At 33.6% G+C, this 25,185-nt stretch overlaps 2 protein-coding genes across 3 annotated transcripts in view; one reads left to right on the forward strand and one right to left on the reverse strand.

Annotated features, from left to right (window-relative positions):
* Window positions 1-1,252: 1,252 nt before the first annotated feature.
* LOC147064210 (uncharacterized) lies at window positions 1,253-4,700 on the forward strand. The gene is made up of 2 exons (XM_085958675.1): window positions 1,253-1,449; window positions 4,430-4,700. Exons 1-2 carry the CDS (start codon window positions 1,253-1,255, stop codon window positions 4,698-4,700), a joined length of 468 nt encoding a protein of 155 aa, XP_085814801.1.
* Window positions 4,701-12,094: 7,394 nt separating this feature from the next.
* Mob2 (MOB kinase activator 2) overlaps window positions 12,095-25,185 on the reverse strand; it is a 394,865-nt gene continuing 381,774 nt past the window's right edge. The window contains exons 4-6 of one of the 2 annotated variants that reach the window (XM_085959267.1): window positions 16,724-16,945; window positions 16,203-16,365; window positions 12,095-13,054 (exon numbers count right to left, since the gene is read on the reverse strand). In XM_085959267.1, coding sequence (XP_085815393.1) covers window positions 12,742-13,054; window positions 16,203-16,365; window positions 16,724-16,945 — 698 coding nt within the window. In that variant the 3' untranslated portion in view covers window positions 12,095-12,741. The remainder of the gene's footprint in view (window positions 13,055-16,202; window positions 16,366-16,723; window positions 16,946-25,185) is intronic. The other variant, XM_085959268.1, reaches the window with a different exon arrangement.

The following is a 25,185-nucleotide window of genomic DNA, read 5'->3' on the forward strand; positions in this document are numbered from 1 at the left end:
GTTCTACTTCGCGTAGTGAGTGATACACATATGAATAACAATGAAAAGTTGAGCGATGTCTTCAAAAAAAGGTGCGTAGCACTTGCATGGTATTAGAGAAGCCCACCGCTGATGAGCACATTATCTTTTTTTACACGGTTTTGTTTTGCTCGGTAGTATTTGGTACGTATCCCCCGTGCAAAAAGAGGATCGGGTGTACATAGTTTTATTTTATTTAGTAAGGTTTATAACCATAACTATCGCGCTATCTGGATTCAACTATATTATGAAATATTCAATGGGAATTTAAAATGTGGTTTGTATGCGTTTCAGTCACATGACGCCAGTCACTGCCTGGCTTTTTATTCCGAAATCATAGGTTGTTTAGTTAGCGCCTACATCCGCAAGAGCATATTTATTCAAAATAATTATTAATAAGGAGATAATTTAAAAAATAATTTCTATGGGATTCAATCACATATAAATATTGATTGTTGTTAAAAATATAAAATAATTTATCTCGCGATTTTTATTTATCAGTTTATTTATACCTTAGTCTGTGTTTGAAATATAGAAGTATTTTAAAATGTCTAGTTTTACGGGTTAAATTATAAATTGTTATGGAGCATATTATACACATTACACAACAACGAATATTTTCAAAGATGATAGGTAATATATTTTGAGCGTATGTTACGTTTATAAATGTTTAGGAAAATACATAATTCAAACTAATTGCTTATTTATTATATCAAACTAATAATGAACTAATTATATCAAACTAGTTGAGCTTTTGAAATTTCATCAATTTAGTGTACTTATTCATCAGTAGTAATATTGTGTTATCTTCTTATTTCCCGCAAATATATCTGACGAGCGTGGTTACTCCACAGCCTACCTCTTTCAAAAAGTCACCCTTCGCCACTTGTGTGCACTATTTATGTCGGATCTCCTTCGCCACTGACTAATAGAATTTATTTTTATACTTTGAATCTCTACTATGTATTTGAAAATTAGGTATCTTTGTAATCAGTTTCCAGATAGTAATATAAAAAAAATGTTATTGATCTACTTTCTGAGATGTTTCTATACACACATAAAAGTGAGTGTTTGCTTTTTGTGTACCAAGTAAACCCCTCACAGATTCTACATTTTGTCATGCTGCCTCTGTTTCGCTTTGTCACTTTTACCTCGGAATATGATATTATATTCCATAAGCCATGTTGTTCAGAAATGGTCTGATTTTAAAAACTACAATAATTCAACAGAAGTAATGGAAAGAACCGAACTGTATTACTTTGACCATGGAAACTCAGCGTACTACCACACAACGGATAGTCCGCCAGTTATATTTGCCGATTATTTGGCTGAGAAAACAGAAAATGCAGCCACACGCTTCTGGGCACAAGTATTTGGTATGGCAAATGTTGTCATATCTCTTGTTACGTCATTTGTGCTTCAACTTACAAGGTATTTATTCTTATGTGCAAAATATAGTGTATTAAAATTTTCTATAAACTAATTTAACCGAACCAGCTGTTGGACTCTGGCCGTCCGACCTGATAACTTAGAATACTTAGATCAGGGGGGGGCAAACTTTTTGGATGGAGGGCTAAATTCAAGAATTCAAAATGAGCGGCGGGCTGCAAGTAAAATACCACTTTTAGATAATATACACTATTTATTATCACAAAAAATAAACATTACAACAAAATGAATGAAAAGAATGAAACTGTTGTACATTTTTTAACATTTTTTTTTAAATTCAGGTGTTAATTTTGTAGTTGATATTCTCAAAACTTCTTGTAAATGGGCGTCGGAGATATTTGATCGTAAACAATTTTTATTGAGGTTCATGATCGAAAATGTTTGTTCACATATATAGGTTGATGCAAAAATATCGAACATTTTTCTTGCATAATCTTTAAGTTGGTCGAATTTGTCTGAATTAAGGGCATTGTAAAATTTGGAGATTTCTTCACGATGATGCAATTCTCTTAAATCAGTGTCACACTGCAGATCAATTATCTCAAGTTGTAGCTCTGTCGGTATACTATTAATTAATATCTATTGAAAATGGATCGCGTGTTATTGCTAAACTTGTCTCAATTTTTCGGAAGTCACCAAATCTTTGTGAAAAATCGCCATTCAGAGCTTTAATAATAATTTTACCATATTCTTCAAATTTGTATTCTGGTATATTCAGCAACTTCAAAGTTGGAAAGTGGTCCATGTTGTTATTCGATATTTGTCGAAGAAATAACTTGAGTTTTAATTGAAATCCATTCAAACTTTTTACCATATCATGGGCATATATTTTTTTCTTTGCAACGCGGAGCTAAAAGTATTTAAATGTGTTACGATGTTCAACGTAGAAAATAGTGGTTACATAGTGTGAGACGAGACGCAAGAAAGACCTACTGAGATAATACATTTACAAAACAACTAGTTCTTCAAATTTTAATCTATTGTCAATATTTTTTAAAAAAATATAAAAAAGTTATTCGTAAACAGAAGTAAGTACAAAATTGATGATGGCGGGCCGCAAAAAAATACCCGGCGGGCCGCAGTTTGCCCTCCCCTGACTTAGATAGATTAATGAATTTAAAAAAGTGTGGTTAACGAGAGGATTTATTATTGTTTATGTTATTTAACCGAATTCATTAAGCACACTTGAGTCTCTTGCAACTTGTCTTGGGAAACTTTATGGCAACAATCTATCCGGATTGGAAGTAAATTTAGCTGACCCTTAAGTCTCAAAAAATGGGTACAGTCAGCCAGTGGCGAGGGGTGGAGGTGGGCTGTTATGATTCAACATAAATAGTGCACACTTAACTTTGTCAGTCATACTTATTTGTTTTCATTTAACTAAGAATACAATTTACAGATGGTGCTGGATGGTTTTTAAAATTTAATTAAATCTTACCTAAACCAAACCATAATAGTTTGGTTATGCTATGGGCGATCCGACAAAAATATTGCACAATTTTTCGATCATGCTTATTTGTTTATATTGAATTAAGAATAAATAATATTATTACAGATTTATGGTTAATTTTTTCTAAACCAAACATAATTGATATCTAATAATTACAAGATAAAAGAACTTTTTATATACCACATTTTTAAATTTTCTGTTGAATCAAATAAACTTGACAATTCTATGTATTAATAAATACTTTTTTTGTACTTGATAGAAATACTGAATAAATATAGAATACTGAAATGTCATTTTGATTTCCATAGTAACGCACGTATATATTAATAATTTAGTTGCTAGGACCCCTTTAGCAACCAATAATAGTGTTTTACTTTTTACGAATTTTTTCCGAAATAACTTTCCATAGAAAACAGAATTAACTGAAAATTAATTCAATGATGGCTAATAGTATCAAAAGAGTGCATTGTCATCATGTTCTGATATATTCTAAAAGTTTCAAATGTCTAGCTAGTCGGGAAGTTAGTTAAAAATCGTCAATCGTCCAATACAAATCTTGGACAAACAAGAATACGATCTAATAAAAATGTGGTAAAAAATATTCTTCTATCTACTTATAAAATATCTAAAATTATGTTTGGTTTAATTGCATAATTTTAGATATTTTATGGATAAACTAAATTTTTTGACTATTATCTACTATGACTTGGATTAGAAAAGAGTTTAATTGAATTAAAAAGAAAACAAATACTATCTTACATACTGTAGTTTTAGACCTGTTTCACATGGGATATCTGTGTGGCGCCACCGGCATGGCGAGATTCTGCATTTACACATAACTAAATGGGCACGTTCAGACGGGGACACACGAGTTTTAGACCTTTTGCCACTGCAGCTAGCAGGTCTCCTCGATGGAGTCAGTCTTGACTAACAAACATAGGAAGCCATCACTCCCCCACCTCCTACTATGGTAACCTGTTTTCATGAAAGACTTGCTCACCAAAATACAATTTCAATCGTATTCTATAAACTGAGAAAAATGGTATGGCGTTCGTTACCTTTACTAACTTTTGGAGCGACACTGAGTGGAAAAGGCATTCCTAGACCTAAATAACTACAGATGAGACACATGTGTTTCGGAATATGCTTTGGAGTATTTGGCGGATGGATTGGTGGGCATTATTTCATTGTTAAATAATGTACTGTACAACCAATAAGCATAACATTTCGTCGCTATAGGATTGGTTTGTCGAAATCGACCTTTTAATACAGAATGATTTTTTGTATTAAAATGGACAAGAACCATCCTTTTCTTTAAATTGCTTTGTAATGAAAACAGCATTCATATGCTGTAAAAACAACAATTTAAATACCTTCATGTATTTAAATATAGGATAATCAAATTTGTTTTTCGTCTACTGAACATTTGACATTTGGTCTATTCGACAAACCAATCCTACAGAGACGATTTGTGTGATTATTGTAATATAAAGTTTATAATGATTATTTCAGGTTTGTCCTGTTCAGTATGGTGCGGCCACTCACGGTTGGACTCCTCCAGATATTCTCCGACTACTTCTTGAAACCCCTCTTGTCCGTGATATTCAACGCTTTTATACAGCCACCGCTGATATTCATTTTTAATATTTTAACTTCACTGAGAGACTTGTGCGAGCCGATCGCTCAGGCCATTGGATTCTTCTTACGCGAGATCGCAAACGTGTTGAGAGCGTTCAGACTAGTAGAATACAACAACAACGTTCTGAAAGAGTCGCAGGTGTAAATTAAATATATTGACGTTATTTATTTTTGAGTTTTATTAAGCATAACATTATTGCTAATTTATAATATTGTATGCGTATTTAGATTTTATCACGCAATATTTTTAGTTCCTTACTATCCTTAATAATCAATGAATTTTTGTTTCTGAATGTCTTATTTTGTAAGTTGAATATTTCTTTGATATTGTAAGAAATTTTGTAAATTCTATGTGACTAGTTTTATTATTATATTATCATGTGAGATAAATTAAACATGGATAAATATATACGTTAGTTTTTTTTGGTGTTTATATCCCAAATGGCGGCGCGGGTTAGCAGTTCACACACTCAGATAATTTGCACGCCCAGTTTGGTTGTAGATATTGTAGATATTTTTCAGTAGTCTTTGAGAAGCTATCTCATACTGTAATATTTTTTTAATGGTAAATGATCATTGTCAGCTGATACGATTGAAAAGTATTATCTGTATGATCTTCTATAAAACAGTGTCTCTGGTAGCACTGGTATCAATAATTTTCTTAATTTTTTTATAAATGCTAGAATTTCATACACATGAGACTTTGCATTTTGGTATTTACTTTCTAAAGACACCTAGAGGATTGGTAGAGTTCTACTAACTCAATTAGCGAAGCTATTCTAACATATCACTAAATACCCAAAAAGTGTTAAACATGATAAATATATTGTCACCTCCGAAAGGGTGGGGGGTGTAGGAGTTGCGCTGGACCCCTCCTGATGAAGTAAGGTCACGGTGATCATCTGCTGGCTTCTTCTTTCGGGGACATGCTTATTAATTGACAACGCGGAATTACAGGCGAAAACAGGGCGTTTTATTGTCGGAATACATTTACAGTAAATTTACAGCGTAGAAAATATTTAACAAAAATATTTAAAAAAATAAATAAATTTAAATTGGCGAGACGCCGGCGAGCGCGGCCGACGTCCCGAGAGACCAATACCCGAATGAATCTTCTAGGGGCTGGGGTAGCCGCTGAAAATTAAAGTAGGTAATAATAATACATAACAAACTCACAATTCTATCACTGAAAAATGACACAAAGACAGCCTTTACACCCTATGTACCTGGCTTGTAGCTATGGAAATAGACAACCAGACCTTTTCCAGGTACATGCTTTGAAAAGGGGCAGTGCATTTGTTGGCATTATTATTACTGCATTAAAATTACAGCTTGCTTGTATGTTTAAAATTGAATAAGTATAAAATTTATAATGACGCTAGGTTTTACTTTGCATGCTTCTAGAATTAATGTAGGTATAAAAAAATGCAGGATTTTACGTACATTAAGGGCTAGAATGATTTCATTTGTTGAAGTTGCAAAAGGATGACTATAAATTTTCATACATTTAAGCTTACGGGCTAGAAATTTGTCTCGCAGTCGATCTGTTCATGTTTGCATGAATCCGCCCAATGATGATTCAGGCCTCATGGCCTTGGATTCTCTGAGGATGCCATGGTTTAGGCGGTAACAATATCACATCTATCACTTTATGTAGGTATTCAAGCAGTTAATTATTACAATAAGTTAACTATCACTGTCAAAGGTGCTATCTTTTACCACCCCCCCTCTTGGGTGTGTTACGTTTTAGAGCGAGATAGAGTGTGTCAATTACATATTGAAAATTGAGATGTGAGATGTGACTATTTTGAAAAATAATCTACGTCACGGGTTCGGCTGCCGCCTCAATTTATAGTTCCCCGCGAGCTGTCAAATATCCAACAGCGAGTAGTAACATATTTTTTTTTAATACATACTACAATGACATGACTAATAAAATTGTAGATTATGTTGATATGTTTGACGTTTCAATACAAAATTTCGGGGTTTCGGGTGGATACGCCAGCATGAACATACCCGAATTTGACTTAAGTCCGCAAATAAGAGACATATTTCACACATGTTTACCAACTTAAATTTTCACCATATTACAAATTTACTAATTCTAATAGATAACCACTGATAACTGCCTTGTGTATCGAATTGCTTCCGTGTTAATTTGGACCAATAAAAGTAACGGAAACGTGCTTACTATGTTCACTGTTAAGAATAGCTGTGCAAGAAGGGTTTCTCTATATGTGGTATTGTAAATAAAATATAATTCATTAATTAGAATTCCACCACAGGATAATAACAAACAATTCCGTTAAGTGTCGATGACTTCAACCAGTTTAAAGTACGTTGATACACTGAGCTGTCTGCAACATCAGATAATTTTCAAACAAATCCGATTTCGTGTATCTTTTTGGCTTGGGCAAGCCACAGATTTTCATTCAAACGTAACAACTATTTGCTGAAATCGGTTAGCCCTGTCAGATTTGCACAAATCACCTATAAAGTTTGTTGAAACGTTCAATGACATGGCCTGTAAATCGTGACCGTGAACATTGTAGCAGTCAGAAAATGTGTCGAACAGTAGTTTTAAAAACATAAATTCTACTTTAAGAATAAGATGACCATCTCTTGCTGTCTATGTTGAATATAAATATAAAAAAAAATTCTTCATTATGATTGGTGGGAAAGGTATATTTTTTATAATGAAACAAAGGTGTATTAACATCTTATTCAAGATTTATTTTTACAGAACAGATTGGGCTACAAATTATTTTGCATAGCGTAAGCAGTTAGATTCACCTCTGAAAACAATATAAGGCAAATACTGACTGCCCACACGGGGCAACAATAGTAGGGTTCGGTTGAGATCTAATAAAGATCATTCACTAAAACAATATTATACAATGCAGTTGTCAGTAATCGTGCAACCATGAAACCGGAATCAATAAATAACAGATTTTTTCAAAATAATAGGATAATATTTCAAATGAGACAGGAAGTGTCAAATGCTCAAAAAAGCATTCACTGATTTAAGACGATTCGGACAGTGTAAATCTTTAATTTCGTATATCTAAAATTAATTAAAACACTGTGTCATGCGGGCTGCTTAAATATGTAACGGAAACGTTGATTAAAATTTCATTTTGAAGGTAATAAATTAATTTAAAAAAAAGATGATTGAAATCATTTAAATTATATTCTTACTATTATTAGTACATCGTATTTATAAAAAAATATATTATTTTCTATGGTATATAATAATATATTATTCCTACCATTAGAAAATATGAATCCTATTGGACGATACCAAAATATAGTTTCAATCGTTTGCGACACTTACTGACAACCCAATAATGTACTCAAAATTATTATTTACAATATTTTCACAGCAAAGAGCAAGGCGTAAAAAACTGCTCTTTATTACGATAAAAAAAAAAACCTCATAAATGCCGAATCGGACGACACGTAAAATTTTGATTGATAAGCGTTTAAAATTTTAGTATGCATGCGTTTCTTTTAAAATAAAATCCGATTTGGCATTGATAAGATTTTTTCCGTTACAAAATAAATACCTACTCGTTTTACAGGCATCATCATCATACTGAATGGAAAGGTTAACCAGAGGAAAAACACTAAGTATCACAATATGTTTTAATTCGTATCCATATCTGGATAGACTTACGTATCGCAACTGCCGAAGCTCTCTTTCACCTAAGATGATCCTTCGTAAGTGACGATCGCTTCCGACAGGACACGACTCAAAGCCTCTACGCTTGTACTAAAACAGTACCCGGATCTCATCCAACGGGATCCACATTATATTGATACGAAATATAGCTTACAAAGTTAAAAATAACTGTACAAATAGTGATCGCAGCTAGCCTTAGGCTGCATGACACTTTATTGTCATATTTAGTAAATGTTTCTCCTATTACTGGAAATTATTTTGAAATCAAAACACTGCTACTAAAAATTTCCCGATACAATATTACCAAAAACAAAAAAAAATACAAAGAATTGTAAATGATTGTAGCAACACTTCAGTATAAACCTTTGGCTTAATTGCAATAATATAAAGCTTAGTCGTAATTTATTTCAAGGGACAAAAGGTAACATTTATTACAATATAAAATTACACCTCCATGTATTTAGAAAATTAATACTAACTGAGGATACTTGAGAGAATTTGGATATAAATTCTTACTTATTTAAGGTTTGTAATATTTATCTGAGTAATTTTTTGCGACCCGGGTTTCGCCTTTTGGCATCTTCAGGTACTACTTACTAACATGGATCGCAAAAAATAACTTACATAGAATAAATCGTACAAAACTTAAATCAATTGGAACACCTCTATTTACTAGTGCTATATATTACGGGTATTCAGTTCTAAAATGAACCAAGTAAGGTTTTTTTAAATTCTCAAGTCAGTAATGCCACATTGTAGATAAACATGTAAGGCAACTATGCCACGACTTCCTTGAAGATAAGAGAAAATTTAATTAATATCGTAACATTACATGACGTATTCAAAAAAAAAAAAAAACATCACAAATCCGTTTTACTGATGGCAATTTTTTTATAATCCGGCAAATAAAATTTGATTTTAGTTAATTTCGGGCACGTTTGATTGCCCCCCGCAAAATAGATTCAATTAGTTTCGTTACACGTTCAGTGCAGTGTACAGATTAAGAAAGTGTTATTTCTATGAAACTAAACTAGATGGATTTGGTTCATTTTATAACTTGGCACCCTAATTTATAATATGATAGTAAACACCAGTTTCTAATTTGATGAAAATAAAAAAGATGATTTTAGTAAATCTCACTGTTCTTTAATTATTGCAATTACGCCAATGGTGTATAATCTGAAGAAATGTTTAATGAAATATTGTAGATTTAATATTATCGAAATATACTCGTAAAAAATGAAATTAAGACACATTATTTACAAAGCTTGCTTGCTGAACTGATAACGATATATTATAACACAAATCACAATGCAACCGATATAATCGACACAACATCATATTTTCTATGTTTAATTACAGGAACAACCAAATTGAAAGATACTTTAGGCAAATGGATAATAATTAATTCAAATTATAAGCTCGAACGTTATCTCGCTTGTAAAAATGGTGATATTCAAGTAACTAAATCAATAGACTTACGTTACGTTTTGGAAACATGAAAAAACTTCCCGCCCCGAGAAGCATCTCTCCAGTTAATTATAGCAGATAATTGACAGATGATTTAAATAATTTCACAAGATTCATATCACGTGTATAGGAGATCATAAAATAGGTGACAATAAACACACATTTAAGATAATCAATGTCTCGGATAAATAATTAAAGGTACACTTATAACATGTTGATTCTTTCAATTACCCAAGATAAATAATAAAATCACTGACAAAAAAAATATTTTAGTTTAAAAAAAATAAAAAAAAACCTCATGACTTGATTTCAAATATCAAGATTGAAAATGTGTCATTCACGAGAGATATTATTATAAAATATTACTGCCACTTTGCACAAAACACAGTTCATTTCGTTCCGATTAAGTGTAAAAATATCTTAAGTGAGAAAAATATTATTTGTTTGATTTCCGCTATACAATCAGTTATCTGAAAAGTGACAGTAACGGTTAAAATAAATTTCAATAAAATATATATTTTTGGTATTTTGTTATTAAATAGCTAAGTGTATGCGACACCAATTATTGTTATATAATAATAATTGAGACAAACTCAAAAGAATTAATGAATAGCCATACATTTCCAACAAAGCTGAAAAACACTTTTATTAAACTCGTCTTTTCTCGGAAAATGTTAATTTCTCATACCATACAACAGGATCAAAAAAAAAAAAAAAAACGGGTGACTTTTGCTCTATCTAATTTTGTGAATCACTTATTACGATGATGGATTTTTTTTTTTAATTAATACTATTGTGTTGTGTATTTTTATACTAATTTTTTTATATTAAAATAAACAAAAAGCAAGATTCAAAAGCGAGAGATATTCCTAGATACCGATGCATTGCTAAACTGCCAAGGAGCCACTAGCGTTCTCTTTAAGTACAAAACGACTAGTTTCATTTTTCTATTTTACTTTGTATCGACACGCCGGCGTCGCCTTAAGCGACTGGCAAATAAATCTATTAACAATAAAATAATTAAGAATTAAGCGGCAAACATGATTTAAAAATATAACACGCTCCGATAACGTATGCTCAAAACGACCGGTGAAAATATCCTAGTAATTTCACCGCAGATACTTTTCACTATAACAAAAAATTACCACATTGACTCGAATATAAGTAAGGCTTTTCCACGATATCTTTCACCAAAAATTGACAGCATATCGATGAACGATCGTCAATTTTTATCGTTGTTAATATAAGGGGTCATACATAAATGATGTCACACGATTTTTGGTATTCATTGACCATCCCACCAGCATCATAGATTACTTAACTCCCCTGTCTAAACTAAGCCACATGTTTTTATGATCCCATGAAAAAACAATCGTGAGAAAAAAATATTGAACATTTTATAGCTTTTGTGACATCACATTCCCCCCCCCCCCCTATCCCCCTCGTCAAAAAACATCACATTATCTCAGATCACCTCTGCACACCTTAAGATATGACCATCATATATGAACAACCCCTAACTCAAATAGTGATCTTCTAGATTATTTTGCTGCCTTTTTTTATAATACAAAAAAGTTTATGTTATTTTTTCTCATACTAGAGTCAATGGGGTATTTTTAATATGAATAAGGGGAGAGCAGTTTAAAATGAACTAGCAGCACTAGTCGTAGTTTAACCAATGCAAGGTACGTTTTTGTCGGTTGTAAAGTTAAATAAATAAAAATGTTTTTTTTATTGACTGTTGCTTGTTAGGCGGCGGATGAGGGGGCGCGCAGGGCCGCGGTCATCCGCGCCCGAGGCACTAAGCTTTGCCGGGGAAGTGTACGGAAGTTCCCCTCTACACACGCGGCCACCGGCCACACTGACTACCATTACATCGTAATTCTATTTTACTTCAATCGCTACATATTTACACCTATATATTTATTCAACTTACATAAATTTAGACTTTATATCATAATCATATAACGTTTCATTCTTTTATTTATTAAATCTTTTCATAGGCGAATATTTTTCATTCAATCAAAATATAAAATATAACTTTAGTATTTAGTATAACCGTGGAAGGTTTTCTATGCATTTAAATCAATATATCACACTAGCTCACTTTAGAAATGAGATTTTCTTTAAAGTAAATAATTCACATTTTACATGTGGCTTCCCTCTTTTTCCCGTTTGCAACATAAATAATCAACACAATCAAATTTTATGTCTAAACGAATACGTCTTCGTTTATATAAATAAAAAAAATTCAAAGCAACACCTTTTTCACAACAAAAAATATTCAATACAACAGTGAATCTGGACTTACGTCAATCCATAGACAATAAAACTAAATGACAGTAATTTGACCAACTAGATTTTAAATATATATATATATTTTTTTTAATTGAGGCATATCCACACTTGACACGCGAGCCCTACGATTAGTCAGAAACACGCATCGGGATGAACAAATCGCACCCGGACACGTTAATCATTTACAATGATCAGCCGATTGACTAAAAACCATATTGTCCACACTTCTTATTAAATTGTTCTTAAGTAATTTTCACATTTGCATATTATACCTTTGATTCAGCATTAAGATAGCAGTTGGTTGATGTATATTTGTTATTTATAAAAATACTAATGAAACTTGATAAATTTTTTTTATTGGAAAGTTATTTTTCAAATTACGCACAAAGCTAAAATAAAGTTAATTTTGTCATGTAATTTTAACATACGTGACAGAGTTAGAAATAGTTCCAATAATTTTCTTATTAATGATGTCCGTTTAGTTTCAATTAAATGATCTGAATTGGACTTTAAACGCTGTTATCGATGCGATCGAATCAAAAGCTGAATACTTTGAAGGCGGCACAATGGAAGTTGGTCTGTGAGCGGGGGGTCCGGGCAGGGAGCGGGCGGCGGGCACGGCGGGAGGTGCGGCAAGAAGGGAGGGAGAGAGAGGTCAGAGGTCGTGGTAAGGCAGGCAGCAGACGCCGAGCAGGCCGCCCCCGACCGCCAAGGCGGCGAGCAGCGCGGCCGGCCACTAGGCGGGGGAGGGGGGTGCGTTCAGCAGGGGGGGTCCCGCTGACAGCGAGGGCGAAGGGGAGGGGGGCGAGGTGTGAGGGGGGCGGACCTGCGAGCCGGGCTGCGCCACGATGGGCCGCAGGGAGGCATCCCCGTCCACTGCGGCCGGGCTCTCTTCCGCCCCCCCTCCCCCGCACATGTGCTGCTGGTCGTGGTGCAACTGCTGCATTTGCTGCAGCTGCTGGGGGGTGAGGGGTTCGTCAGTGAGGCGCAACGCTACTTCTAGGTCGCGCAGGACTTCTGTTTCTTTGGGCTCGATCAGACCGAATCGCCTGAAAAATTAAACATACGCAAACTTAAGAAAAAATTCTTGCGTCCTATGGAAAGCGACAATATCACTCATCATTGACGATTCACTGAATTGGATAAAAATAGAATAGGAATCACACATCATGTATTGTCGAACAAGAGCTTCTTGTCCATGTGTTAAAACTGTGAATTAACAACCTCTAGTACAGCTTATCGCACTTCCGTTTTCAAATGAGGAACGCCCCCAAATTTATCATTTCATTTTACGCTCCCGTGTTGTACGGATCTATAAATTTACATAATTTGAAGTTTTTTATAATAAAAATATGTCTAAAACGTTCAAGAGTGATGTTAGAATTATTATTAGTAGACTTTTGGTTAATTGCAAAGAAGGAAAAGGGTCGCAGCTAAAAGGAGAGCATACACATTATTTAAACACGCCTCTAGCATGCGTTGCCGCCATGAGAGGTACATCACTGAGAAGTCTTCTATATACGACTACAGCGACTTTCTGTTATCGCCGATTTCTTGTTGTCCGATAGTATTACACGAAATTGAGGGGTTGTAATCTCTAATAAAAACCTAGGTCCCTCCCAGCATGATTTTGAAGGGCACTTCTTCATATTAAACACCAATGGTTTTGATTTTAATAACTTCATAACTATTTATTAAAAAACTACTATACAATTAACAATATACAAATGTCTTCATATTGTTATAATAATGGACTGACGTTTCTCTGGAATTAAGTGACCGGGTCAATTTTCTTAGACAATGATCACAGACAATATTCAACTGTTCCCATATAGACAGGTTGATTGATTCTTATTGTGATTCTGGTTGATAAATTTAACATTGATACAATTTAAAAATCAATATACGACACGTCTGAGCACCTCTCATTTAGTAGTTTAAGTATACCAATTCATATGAGACCTATATGCAATCGATTGGTAAAGACAAAGACCAAAAAAATATGTTAATTAGGTATTTAGGGAAGTAATCACAAAAAAACAACCACATCACAAAGATTGATGTAACAAGGTGTTACAAATGTTGGGTTTCGTCTTGCATACTTCTAGGGTCTTTTCGGATGTTATTCAATTAAAAGTTCTTTATATTCCTCAGTGAGAAGTAGGCTAGAAAAAGAGTCTACTGCTTGGGCCTATATCAATAGAAGTATGGCCTTACGATGAAGATGGTTCAGAAGAAATTTTAAAAAATCCTTTACTTTAAGCTGTATGGATATTATCCGTTGCCCAACCCGACTTGACTTTCTCTTAGAAATTTTTACATACTGTAATTTAGAGTCTAAAAGAGATTTAAATTTAACCATATTTTATATTTTTCGACTTATTCGCAGTGTAAATGGAAACTCAGCCATTCTTCTGTGTTGACACATCCGTTGTTTGTTCTCCCAAGGTGAAGAAAATTAACCTGCCATTGATAATGCTAATTGGAAGGGCTAATAACTGTGTTCAATTAGATCGCTTTGAAAATTGATATATTCCACTTACGTGAGGTGAGTTTAGGTGGATGTTGTTTTATAGGTTTGATAGGGTTTATACTTAATTCACCCGGTATGCTTCATTTAATACTTCCCAGTATTTATATTTAAATATTGTCAACACTTACTTTTTATGTCATGTTGTGAACGCTTTAAATTTGTAATTTATCATGTTCATTCTATTGTAAAATAAATAAATTTGAATTTGAAATAGCCAAGGCCTGAACAAAAACGAATCATAAATGCGAGTGAGTAAGCATTCGGCTCAATTATATTCTTTATATAAGATAGAATTTCTACGGCTGAATTAAATATTTTTTGTACACGTCGCCCCTAAATATTGGTTTGAATGACTCTGTTACGCCGAATGTGCGAAATTGACTATTACATGAAATGGGCAAAATTTGGGCTAATTCATGTAATAGTTAAGCCCGTTGCCTTATTCATGAATTAGGTAAATTATCTGCCGAGTGCGTGAATTCGCCAGGGTATGTAATTCTTAAACTGTCAACATGACAGTAGAAAAAGTAAATTTAATACAGATGATTTTATTAGTTATACTTGGACATAATATAATATTATTATTATTAGGTTAGGTTTTGTAATTCTGAATTCAACTGAATGTCCATTTTGAGGTTAGCTAACAAGTGTCAACAAACTATCACAAACATACAATCGACCATTGCACGATTAATACCCAAGCAAGAATCAAATCGCGAAAATACCTTTTAATAAAATTATCCGTTATCATATTATTATAGTTCTAGATTTTTTTTGGGCATAGTAAATGGATATGAACGTCATTGTAGTTATTGATTGGTATATTTTTATATAATCAATGACATTTGACACATTTGGTTAGTTTGATTAGTTGCAAAAAACACCACCGGAGCGTGACCATCTATTTTGACCAATGCATGAGCATTTGACACATTTAGTTTAGTTGCAAAAAACACCACCGTAGCGCTACTATCTAATTTGTCCAATGCATGAACAAGGCAGAAAAATTACTGCCGAATTCACGCACTCACCAGATATTTTGTCTAATTCATGAATAAGGAAACGGGCTTGCATTTTTCATGATTTAGGCAAAATTTTGCCCATTTCATGTAATAGTCAATTTCGCACATTCGGCGTAACAACTCCATTCATTCAAAAACTGCGAGCATGTATTGCTGACATTTATTGTTTTTGTGTTAAATACAAAGTTAGTGGTAATTATTTTTAGTTAATTTAATAGAAAATATGATTAACCATGCTATGTTTAAATTTGGTAGCCCTACTGAGATGCAACATGATGGTATAACGTTTCATGTTTCATAGTTAAGTTAATAATAATAAAATTGAGGTTCTACTGTGCATTATATGCAAGAAACACAGCTTCATATAGCTGAACAAAACACACTATCTTTATATTATTACTCTGAGGAAATAGCTAAATTTATTTTAACATTACTGTTGTCAATTCATAATAAAACTAGGTATGTACTTAAAAATTTCTGAATGGCACTTAGGAAATACATGTTATATTCAAATGTGTAAAGTAAAACATTATTTTCATGGTGTCATCGATTCAGAACAAATGTAATTGGTTAAGTTCGATAAGGAAAATGCTGGTCACATTTGAAGATTTCAATATTGTGGCATCATACGAGGGTACATACCTATGCAATGCAGTCATATGTGCGAAGGTAAGGTTGAGGTGAGAGTTAAGGCGTAGCAGTGCCACTTCCCGAAAGTGCGCCGCGTACAGGTGCGCCACTACGTGGAAAAGTAACCGCAGGATTTTTCTCACTATACTCTCAAAGGACGTGGGAAATTCATTAGCTGCAATCAAACAAATACAACATTAGTAATTTAAAAATTACAAACCAACAAAATTTAGCCTAGTACACTGCAGCCGTGTCTATAAAAAAGGAATGCACATATATGCCAGTACTTACACATGGTAGGTTATAAAAAGAAATGTGGTCTTGCGTCTGCAGCTTAAAAAATGTACTATAATTATTGAAATTTTATATGTACATACACATGCAATTGAATGTATTAAAATTAATTTCATTTTTACTTTTAATTGAATTTTGAATATTTATAGCAGATGTAAAACGCGGGAAATAAAAAAGTAAAACTGGGAATTTATTAAAATCAATACTCATATTACATGAATACAAGATGTAATACTCACCATATTTAGTAGGGAATATATTCTCGTCGCTGACTGTCTTTTGGGTGAAGGTCATGACGTAGTCGATATACTGGGGGGCGGCGACTCTGGTCTTCTTGCCCTTCTCGTCGAACCAGGGATACGCTCTCGCCCCCGGTCCAGACATGTCGGGACACGCAGCCGCCGTGCAGAACTCGCTCACCGTGCCGTATATCAGGTTCACGTGGTCAAACAACGCGAGCGCTGTAATGAAAAGAACACAATGTTATAAAATATTTTAATAATGATTACTTCCATATCACGGTACAATCTTTAATGGTTGACAGAAGACTTCAATAATAATAAAAGAAAATGGTACAGCAATACACGGGAGTGGATTGTCCTGGTGGGAAAAATGTTGAGAGCCCCTGAATTATATTATGGGCACCCCGACGATACCGCCCAGACATTGCAGCCAAACAAAATGCGCCCATACCAGTGCTCTTCAATACCGTCCGGACAAATCCGCCTAGACAAAACCGCCCGCAAAAAATATGAAAAATAAGTGCTTTTTTGGTTTTTCGAATTGCGTATCGATAGAAATTTACAAACTTATGATAGATAATCAGTGTAATTTGAGATTTAATCAGCTTTTAGTAGAGCAATAACTTAAATAATCAGCTTTCAACACTTAGTTAATGCCTTTGTATGGTAGTATTTCTAATTTAGAATCTTTAAGAAGGTTAGCACATAATATTGAAATTTAATTTAAGTAGTTTATATTTTTTTATATCTATATTCGAATGTTCTTTTATTTGTGTGTCTAAAATATAATATTATGTAAAAATAGAAAATGTCTCATTTCTAAATTGTTTTGGCGGCAATGTCTGGGCGGTAACGTCCGAGCGATTTTGGTTCGGGCGGTTTTGTCGGGACTAGGGATTTCAATACCGAATAAAAATATCAATACCGATTTTTCGGTATTTATTGTCGAATACCGGTATTCATTACTATAATATAAAAAAGCAGAATTATTTATCAGTACATATAGCTATTAAAATCTATTTAAAACATTATTGTATAGCAAAAACCTACCTACCTACATTCATTAAGTTGACATTTAAAAATATTATGACGTATTGATCATAATTATGGTGATTTTTACAAATAATTTGAATATATTGATAATTTTAACTAAAGCCCTCCAAAATGCTAGTTTATCATGTGCAAATAATACGTCACTTTGCTGCGTGATGGCGACGGGCCAATTAATTCTAAAATCGTGTAAAGATGACTAAAAACGTTACCCATTTACTTTAAAAAGAAAACATGTCAATGAATATATTATTATTGTTACTACAATATCTAACAATAAACAGAACATTAAATGGATGCATGTTGGATTTAAATGACAAATTATATTTCGTTTGGCATGCGTCATTTGCACCCGCGACCCGCAATCCGCGCATCGCCTAGCCACGATCTTTTTAGACCGTGCCTCAACTGAGGTATAGCTTTAATACTGAAAATTCCGGTATTTTGGATTTTTAAAACCGGTATTTCTGTATTGATATATACTGTAATACCAGTTTTAAACAACCGGTATTTTTAGTGTGTTATTATTTTCTTTTAGAGTAGTGTGACTAAATCATAGGTGGCATATTCTGTGATCAGTGAAATTTTCTTTATAAATCCGTATAACATTTTTGTATGAAGAAAGCCAATGTGATTTATGCAGAAAGTAGATTAAACACGATACTTAATTGTAATTAAAATAAACTGGCCAAAGACCATAAATTGCAGTAATTGCACATTACAATTAAGAGCACGTCAGTACCGCGTCTTATTAACTTTTTAAATAATATAAGACGCTAATCGGTATATAAACGTACCTACACAATATACTAATCATGTGATCTCGCTGTTGGAAAGTTTTTAAAAATCTATTTTTGAAGAAAGACAATGCAAGTATCCATGATTGATGGCTGATGGCATTGCGTAAAAGTGAATTAACCCATATAGCGCGACGCCTACACGTCTCGGCCGAAAATAATATAAGTAATAAATTAAAAAAGAAGCACACACGCTGTAAAGAAAACAAGATGTGGGAGAAAAAAACATTTTCGAGAGAGACATGTCATTTTTGCGCTCGAAATAAAGACTATTAGAAAAAACGACATCGAAAAAATTGGGCACAATTTCTCATTTATATTTTTTGTTACCTAGATATTATTACTTACCGGAAGTTTTACAAGAAACGTTAAAAAAAACGTAATATTCAACAGTTAAAATTTTATTGTGTAAGAACTTAAATAATTTTCAAAATTACATTATTATTAATAATATTAATAACATCATAAAATTGGAATGATAGTAAAAACATAAATCGAAATTATTTTACGTTCATTGTCAGACATTAAGTTATTGGCTCGGTAGGAGGTGGTTACGGTTAGAATTTTCTCTGTGAATGAGGTAGTTGCAAAATAAGTGTCGTGGACCAAAACTGTCAACATAAATACTAATATTGTGAATGCAACCAAAGCGACCCAGTTGTATATCAGGTCTGGCGTATATTATATTATAAGTTCATTGCAAATTACGATTCCGTCCCAACAGGCCAATGATATATTATTTAACGTGGATGAATAATGAATGACAAGCCAATAATTATTGTCTGAAAAACACTGTTAATCGCATACGAAAATAATCAGGAACGAACTGGGAATATTACTTTTTATTTATTATAACTTCAAATATTATGTCTCCAATGTAATCGATATATTACTATGCATTGGTAGATTAATAACCGTTAAATATATCAACGCAACCAGCCCTCAATACAACCATTTAAAAAATCACTACAAATTTAATAACAAGTGGGTGAACTCATATTCCCAGATGAAATTCCACCCGCGGGAGGCAAATACGCCGGAGATGCAATTTTCTCTTCAGAGCCAAAACTCTATATAATATTATATTGTGGCTGAAATCAATGCGACCCATACAGTGACGTCCCTAGACAAAATGCCGCCACTAGACAGCGCCAAAATGCCGCCCCTTTTTTATATAGTATGTTTTATCACCCTTTCATGACTCCAATATCTAATAAATGTGTTGTATGGATACATCATAAACAAAATATATAAGTACCACTAAAATATACAAATTAAATTTAGATTTAAAAAGCGAATAAATACGGTAATTATGTTAGACACTTACCTACCCAAATCATCGGTCTGATGTTCTATTTGGTTGATATTTCTGACACATTTGGTTTGTACCATTTAGCAATACACAGATTTATTATTTTTCTCGCCATTTTACTATGCTATTGTACAACATGTAAACAAAATATTTGCAGCTATTTCTATTTATACCTAATGATTCTCCTCGATTTGCCGCTCTTCGAGTAACTGCCGCCCCCAAGCGACGCTCAGTCTGCCTACCCCCAAGGGACGTCACTGGACCCATAATATTATATTATCAAGGCTGGCGTATATCATAGGTTAATTGCAAACCCTTTCTGACGATTGTATCCTAATCAGTCCTCAATACAAAGACAATTATTGAGAACACGGCAGAATGCGGCAGACGAATAAGAAAATGTATTATGTCTCTATCTATGCGTACAGTATTTAAGCAAAGGCAAACGGCTTATCTGAATAGTCTTGATAATGGTGCTACAACCGAAATAGCTATCGACAAACCTATTTTTAAAAAACCTGTAGAATTCAATATTAATTATATTTTCATTTATTTTAAAATGGAATTCTACCAAGTAAATGCTAACTCAATTAAGAATTATAGTCGCTGATAATACAACCCTCGAAAAATCACTACTAAGTAAAAACACTTGCCTGCGGGAGGCAAATACGCTGAAGCTAATTATATGTCATTTGCCTAAAACATATTTTAATATGCATTTCTGGTACTATACATACGGGTGAAATAAATGCCTGTGTACATTTATCTACTTCAAAGAAGGAGGGGGAATGAGAAGGGCGTACAAAATACTTTTATTTTGTTGGTTCTGTGAGCAGAAATGCCAATGGTGTGATTTTACTAACTTATGTGATGATCGATCGCAATCGAATTGAATGTGTACGTTCAAATCAAACCATAAGACAGCAATCGCAATACCGGTAATTTAATTATAATAGCATGGAGCAATTCATTCGCCAAGGGACGTGTGGAATTGTTGTAGGTTATATGGATGTAAAATGAACGTTACGTGGTTACTTACATTTTAGAGTACACAGCTAGCTAATGAGATACATGAAGGGCAATAATACTAATTTGAAGACAATTTACAATTAATCATAGGTGCATTTCGTTTATAGTCAAGTTCTACCAAAATATAACAATAATATTATACAATGGCAATACCTGAACGATTCAAAAATAGGAACGTAATGTAAAGTCGCAGAAAAAATAACCAATCTACTGAAATAATAATATTCTTTTGTTTGGCAATATCAGTGAATTGTTGGTACATGGACATGGGTGACGTGTTCGTGTGGTTACATAGACGGTATACACTAGTATACAGGTATAGTATACCCTGTGGTAGAGTGACAAGTGAGTTACCATTACAAGAGAACATCGATAATTTAAATTAGCCCCATTTGAACGAACAAACAGTCTGATTGACCCGCGAATTGGACGCTGTGACCCACAGCCAGTGGTCGGGGTACGTGCTTCGTCAAACCACAACACAGCGAATGCTCGGCACACACGTTGGGATTTTAATATTGCACGTGGTCAGATCGATTACAGATTACAGCGAAGGATTTGAAAGATTCGAATCCAGTTCATAAAATAAACTCAGTGAACTTTTTCACCGTTATCTAAATACATTTTGGTGGATAATACTTCATCAGCTAGAGACGATTCATTGCACGATTGGCAATGTTTTAAGTATCGCATCGGCGGATTTCTTGTGAGTGTATTTAAGCATTTGTAACATTCGATATTCAGTGCACCTACCTACTAATCCTGAATCCTTTCGGCGCGTGTTAATTATTTTATGATTACATAATATGATTTCAATTAATTTCGAGCACGTTTAAATGCCCATTGGAACATTATACGAGTTATATTAAATCTATAATTATACGATTCGTTTGTCCATGTGTACGTACCCACCCACGTGACCCACGTGCACAGGTAAATTATCAGAATTATTCTGCTGACAATGTCTTGCGATAAACAGTACAATCATTAGGAATTAATACTATGTACCGAATAAACATACGATTTATTTAAACAATGTGTATAGTTTTGATAATAATATTAATTAATAATAACAATTGTCGGAAAGGCAGTAACTAGTAAACAACGTGGCAGTGAAGGAATATGGACCGAGAAGAGTGGAGGCAGCTAGGGGAGGCCTATACCCAGCAATAGATCAACTCCAACTGATGATTATGCTGAAATACTAATTACTAGCATGGACGTGACAACTAAAATCTGGATTACTCTAAGCGATAGTTATAAATCATGTTAGTAGCGACAAAATATTATTAGGTTGATTTAATTTATAAAATAGGTAGCTATTTCATGATGAAAATTGAAATACCGTATTTAATGTGAATTATTCACAATTTTGGATCGGTAGTTTAATGGATACAGTACACGCACAGAAAATGAAAGATGTGTCTTTGAATCCCACTCTTTGTTTTAGAGGTTTTTGAAAAATATGTACTATCTTCAATTGAAATATGTACCTACTTTATAAAAATAGTTTCAAAATGTTTTGATAATTTCAACTAAACTAAACTTCTAATAATAATAATAAAATTTAGGAAAAAGACAGGAGGAAGCAAATACCAAATAATCGTCAAAATAGCTAAGTAATCTCTCTTAATATTATAAAGCTTACAATGTACCTACACACCCCTCAAAACTGTCATTGTTATATGCGCAAACTCTGTGTGTAAGTGATAAAAATAAACTCTTGCTTTTGGCCAACTCAACTGACAGCGGATTGATACTGGAATCAGGACCCCAAAAAGATCTTTGTAATTAGACGGAGGTTATATTGCGGAGAAGCAATACATGCGACAAAGGTGGCCAGGCGATTGGTGACTAATCTATTACGTGAGGACACGTGCCGAGTCATGTACATGTCTGCCGCGAGGATTTTCAACTCGCCATGTGGGCGGAGGACAGTGTCAAAATCATTTTCTTTGATAAACAAATATTATGTAAACAATACAATGCAACTTGGAAGCCTATAGAAGAGGAAGGAATACTAATTATTCAGCACCCGAAAACATGCCACATGCCGGTTTTACGCTTTTTTAATGGAATGACAGAAAAACGTAAATAAAGGGAAAACGAAAATTGCGGGTAATGAAAATTAAAAAAACAAAAGTCTTATTAAAAATCATAAAGTTCGTTTAAAGCAACAATGTTTTTCTTTGCTGAGACGTTACGGGCGTACCCTAGCAAAAAAAAGCTAATGATATAATATTATGATAATCTTATAACTATAGTCGTGTTGTGTAACCTTTATTTTGGGCACTGCATAACTGACATCTATAAACAGGGTTACATGTAAATTGTACGTAAAACATTTCACCGTGGCACAGTTCGTCATGAGGTTTCTAATCGGAAAGAGATGACCGTGTATTATACGGTCTCCAATTTTATTAGATTTCCATAGCTGATTTGGGCAAAAATCATAAATTCAAGAAAGGAAACCTAACCTAACCTAACAAATAATCCAGGATATCGGCTATTTTCAAAAAATGTTTGCTGCTGGCTTCATGTAAAGTGTAAACCGATAAGAACCGTGTTTTATTTAGACATGAATGTTATGTCAGTATATACGACCGAAAGAGGTTGGACGGTCTTTAATATGGCCATATTATATCCTGACACATTTCACGGCAACCTGCATATGTACAAGTTTCGTACAAGCGAGATTTTGACAGTTTAGATGGCTAACTTATTGTAACAATTATAATACCTAAGTGCATAAATAAGTTAAACTACCCTCGATAGCCGCAGATAGCCGCCGATAGCAGCCTTGTGTATAAAATAGATGCGCTGGGCGTTGGTATTTTTCTTCGGTTGAGTTAGGGCGGTTAGGGCGTTAGGTTGATCATTGTAATAACAAGGGGTATATAGGTACTACGATCGGGTGACCGTAACAAAGCGTTGAGCTCAACACAATGTACACTAACTATCTTTTTTGTGCAAATACACTATTATATGAGTGATTTATAAAGGTTCTACGTTCATACATTTTTCATTGATCACTTGAAAAAGTAAGTGTTGGATATTTATGTACAATATAGTATTATTTATTTTACTAGATGTGTAAACTATTGTTACTTGGGCAGATATGTGATTTTAGTCAAATTTTGGGTGCACTTAATTGGAACCCATTATGAAAGTACATTTTTCTCTATTTTTGGAGATGCTGCCATTAAATTCATACATAAGTACATTTTTAATTGCAGAATTAATTAACTAGTAATCGTTTCGCATTACGGGACCGTCTCAAAACTGGTTCATAGTATTTTAAAGTAAGCAGCACGCGAGAGTGCAAGCCATTACGGGAATGACCGCCAAAGATTCGCAAATCGAAGAAATAGCAATAAAATTTACGTGGTTACGCAAAATCGCACTAACCCACATTAGACAATCGAGAAAATAATGCTCGATTTTTTTTTAACAATGTAGGTACTTAATTTTTGTTTACGATTGTACATTCTATTGTATCGTGTAATTACTTCAAAATATTAAAATACAAAATAAGATAGTACCGTTCCGTGATTCGCAAACACAGAAAAAAAGAAGTAATGAGTTTTGTAAATTTTATGAATATTACATATTATTATCTACCTATCTCTATTGTGTATTGTTTACTACATGTGTGTATTGTTTACTAATAAGTAGATACTGTAAATAAAACAGAAAATAAAGTTTGCAGACTGCACACACGATGGTCTAGTCTAGTTGGTAAAACGGCCGTCTCTGAAGGAGTGGCTCGCAGGTTTGATCCCGCGGTTGCACCCAAAAATATAATGCGTTTGATCCAGTGCTAGGAGAGTCCTAGTAAACATATCTGTTAATATAACTCTAATTCCTAAGTTAGATGACATAGTTCCGCTTGGGAGCGAAAATGACCTTTTAATTTACTTTTTAATTGTTGCACAATAAGTTATGGTTTACATTACGATAAGATTGTCAGAAATTTACCAAAATGTAGGTGTTAATACAGTATTGTGTTTTTCTAATGATTTCTTTCGAAATAAAATGATGGATAGTTCAATCGATCAGTTTATAAATTTTATTGGAGAATATGACCGCACATCTTTGCATGATGTAGAATATATCTTTGACACGACCCGAAAAAAAAGAACACAAAAATGTGGGTTTTCACGTTCTTGCGTAACTACGTCCATTAATAATATTATCGGCATTGGATAAAACGAGCGATTCAGAGCAAGTAAGCTCTCGGTTTATTCCCGAAGTGGACCGAGATGGCGATA

The sequence above is a fragment of the Rhyacophila brunnea genome, unplaced genomic scaffold, assembly GCF_057557595.1.
Source record: "Rhyacophila brunnea isolate RB1 unplaced genomic scaffold, BYU_Rbru_1.0 scaffold_8, whole genome shotgun sequence".
NCBI classification, from domain to species: domain Eukaryota; kingdom Metazoa; phylum Arthropoda; class Insecta; order Trichoptera; family Rhyacophilidae; genus Rhyacophila; species Rhyacophila brunnea.